Here is a 2,259-nt window from a genome sequence, read left to right on the forward strand (position 1 = left end):
ACTTTTCCTTGTTTTTAGTGTGAGCCCTAGACGATCTTCATTCCCATGTAGTGCTTTCCTGAGAGCATAGTCGAGGACTGTTACAAATAGAAATGGTGCAAGTGTGTCCCTCTGCAGTACACCAGCCTGAATTATGAAGTCATCGGTGATTCCATCTGGTGTGGTAAAATGGGCAACCGTGTTCTCATAGGTGTTTCCAATAGCCGCCATGGTACCCCATATGCTCTTAGGATGTCTAGGAAAATCCTTCGATGGATGGTGTCAAATGCCTTTTTTTTTAAATCGATGAAGACCAGTGCCGCTTGCAGATTGTTGTTGTTTATCTCTTCAATAATTCTTCTCAAGGCCAATATTTGTGACACTGTTGACCTTCCAGGGCGGAAGCCATTTAGGTTCATTCGTAGTTCCGGATCCAGGAAGGGACGAATTCTGTTGAGTAGTAGTCTGTTGTAGGTCATTGCTACTATGGATGATAAACAGATGCCTCTGTAATTCCTTCCCTCTCTGAGATCACCGCCTTTTGTAATTGGGATGAGATTGAGAATTGACCACTGCTCGGGTTTCCTACCATGCAGTAATGCCTCATTACAGAAATAGAGTATGATGTCATCAAGGTTGCATCTCTTTAAAACTTCTGGTGTGATTTCATCATCACCTGCACTTTTTCCTTCATTGATGACCTTCTTTGCTGCCTCGTACTCTTCCTGATCGAAAGCATCTGTTCGCATGTAAAATTCCCGATGCACCTGCTATATCGGCTCATCCTCATTGGTGATGACTGGTGGATTCCCAAGTAGCTGCTGGAAATGGGAAAACCAAGAATGCAGTCTCTCACTCTCTGTGTCCCCTTTGATCTGACCTTTTTTGGCAGTTCTCCTTCCACTGATCTCATTTATCAGATCCCATGCAGCTTTATGCTGGCAATTTTGATCTGCTTTCTCTACCTGGCTGATCTTTTGTTTCAGGATTTCTTGATCAATTTTGTCATATGTCTCTTTTAGGTGATTCTTCCTTGCTTGTAGTTCTGATCTTGATACACTAGTGCATTCGTGGGTATCCTTCACATATGCTTCATGCACTTCATTCCGGGCACTGTCTGTTCTGGAATCAGTCCAGATTGTCCCCTTATGGCGTTTGGGGGCCTTTGGTATCAGTTCTTCTGTAACTTCCCTGTTTGCCTGTATGAAACATTGATATGTGGATGTAGCATCTTCATCGCCATCACTTTCATGTTGCAGAGCACTGAATCTATTCCGTACTTTAACAGCATACATGTCTTGTAGTTGCGTATCTTGTGCCAAAACCTTCCAGTTGTACCTGATCTTCCGTGGTGGTGTCTTGCCATTCGATCTCAAGCTGAGACGTACCTTTGCTGTAACAACACGGTGATCTGATCCAATGCTTGCGAAAGAGCAACAATTGAGAATGCTATTCCTCCACTTCCTGCGTACAAGAATGTAGTCAAGTTGTGCCTTAAATCCAGATGGTAATGTACATGTCCATAATCTGGATTTTTTCTTGCAGAAGCTCACAGTTGGTATCTCAAGTTCATTCTCTATTGCCAGTGTGTGCAGCAATTCTCCATTTCTGTTGGTGGAATCATGGTAGGGGAATTTGTAGTGCTCTTTGTCAACTCTTGCATTGAAGTCGCCCATTACCATAAGGAAGTTGTGAGCTGGAACTTGTTTGATGGACTTGTCCAGTAGCATATAGTGCTCTTCTGACTCTTTCTCATCAGACACATTAGTTGGGCAATATGTGACAATGACGGTGGTTTTGGGACTTCCTCCAAAGGTAGCACATATTATCCTTGGTGTTATGCATATGCAGGAGAGAAGGGTCTTCTTTGCTTTGGCACTCATTGGAATTCCAACACCTCCAACCGCTATGCCTGCTCTATTCCTCCATGCTGATGATGGTACTAGTTGGTATCCATCAAAGAGGTCATGATGTCTGATTGGTTCATTCAGGGTGGACTATTTTATGCTCCTGTAATCCGATGATGTCTTGGTTGTAACGCTTAGCCAATCCACATAGTTCCTCTTGAAGGTAAATGCTTCTTAGTGTTCTTGTATTCAAGGTTGATACAAACATTGATTGCTTACATTTTAGTAGATTCTCTTTCCTTGTTCCTCCTCTCTCCGTGCACACCCGTCCGTGAGGCTTTAAGGTGCTCACATCATTAATATTAGTAGCTAATACAGATTCAGAACTTGGATTTAAGGTAGGGGCTTTAACCCTAGTGCGTTTAGTTGTAGC

At 43.0% G+C, this 2,259-nt stretch overlaps 1 protein-coding gene across 1 annotated transcript; it reads right to left on the reverse strand.

Annotated features, from left to right (window-relative positions):
- Positions 1-749: 749 nt before the first annotated feature.
- On the reverse strand, positions 750-1,862 carry LOC140160010 (uncharacterized). The gene has a single exon (XM_072183278.1). The coding sequence runs from the start codon at positions 1,860-1,862 to the stop codon at positions 750-752; it is 1,113 nt and encodes a 370-aa protein (XP_072039379.1).
- Between the last annotated feature and the right edge of the window lie 397 nt (positions 1,863-2,259).

This window comes from Amphiura filiformis, chromosome 9 (assembly GCF_039555335.1).
Source record: "Amphiura filiformis chromosome 9, Afil_fr2py, whole genome shotgun sequence".
Taxonomy (NCBI): domain Eukaryota; kingdom Metazoa; phylum Echinodermata; class Ophiuroidea; order Amphilepidida; family Amphiuridae; genus Amphiura; species Amphiura filiformis.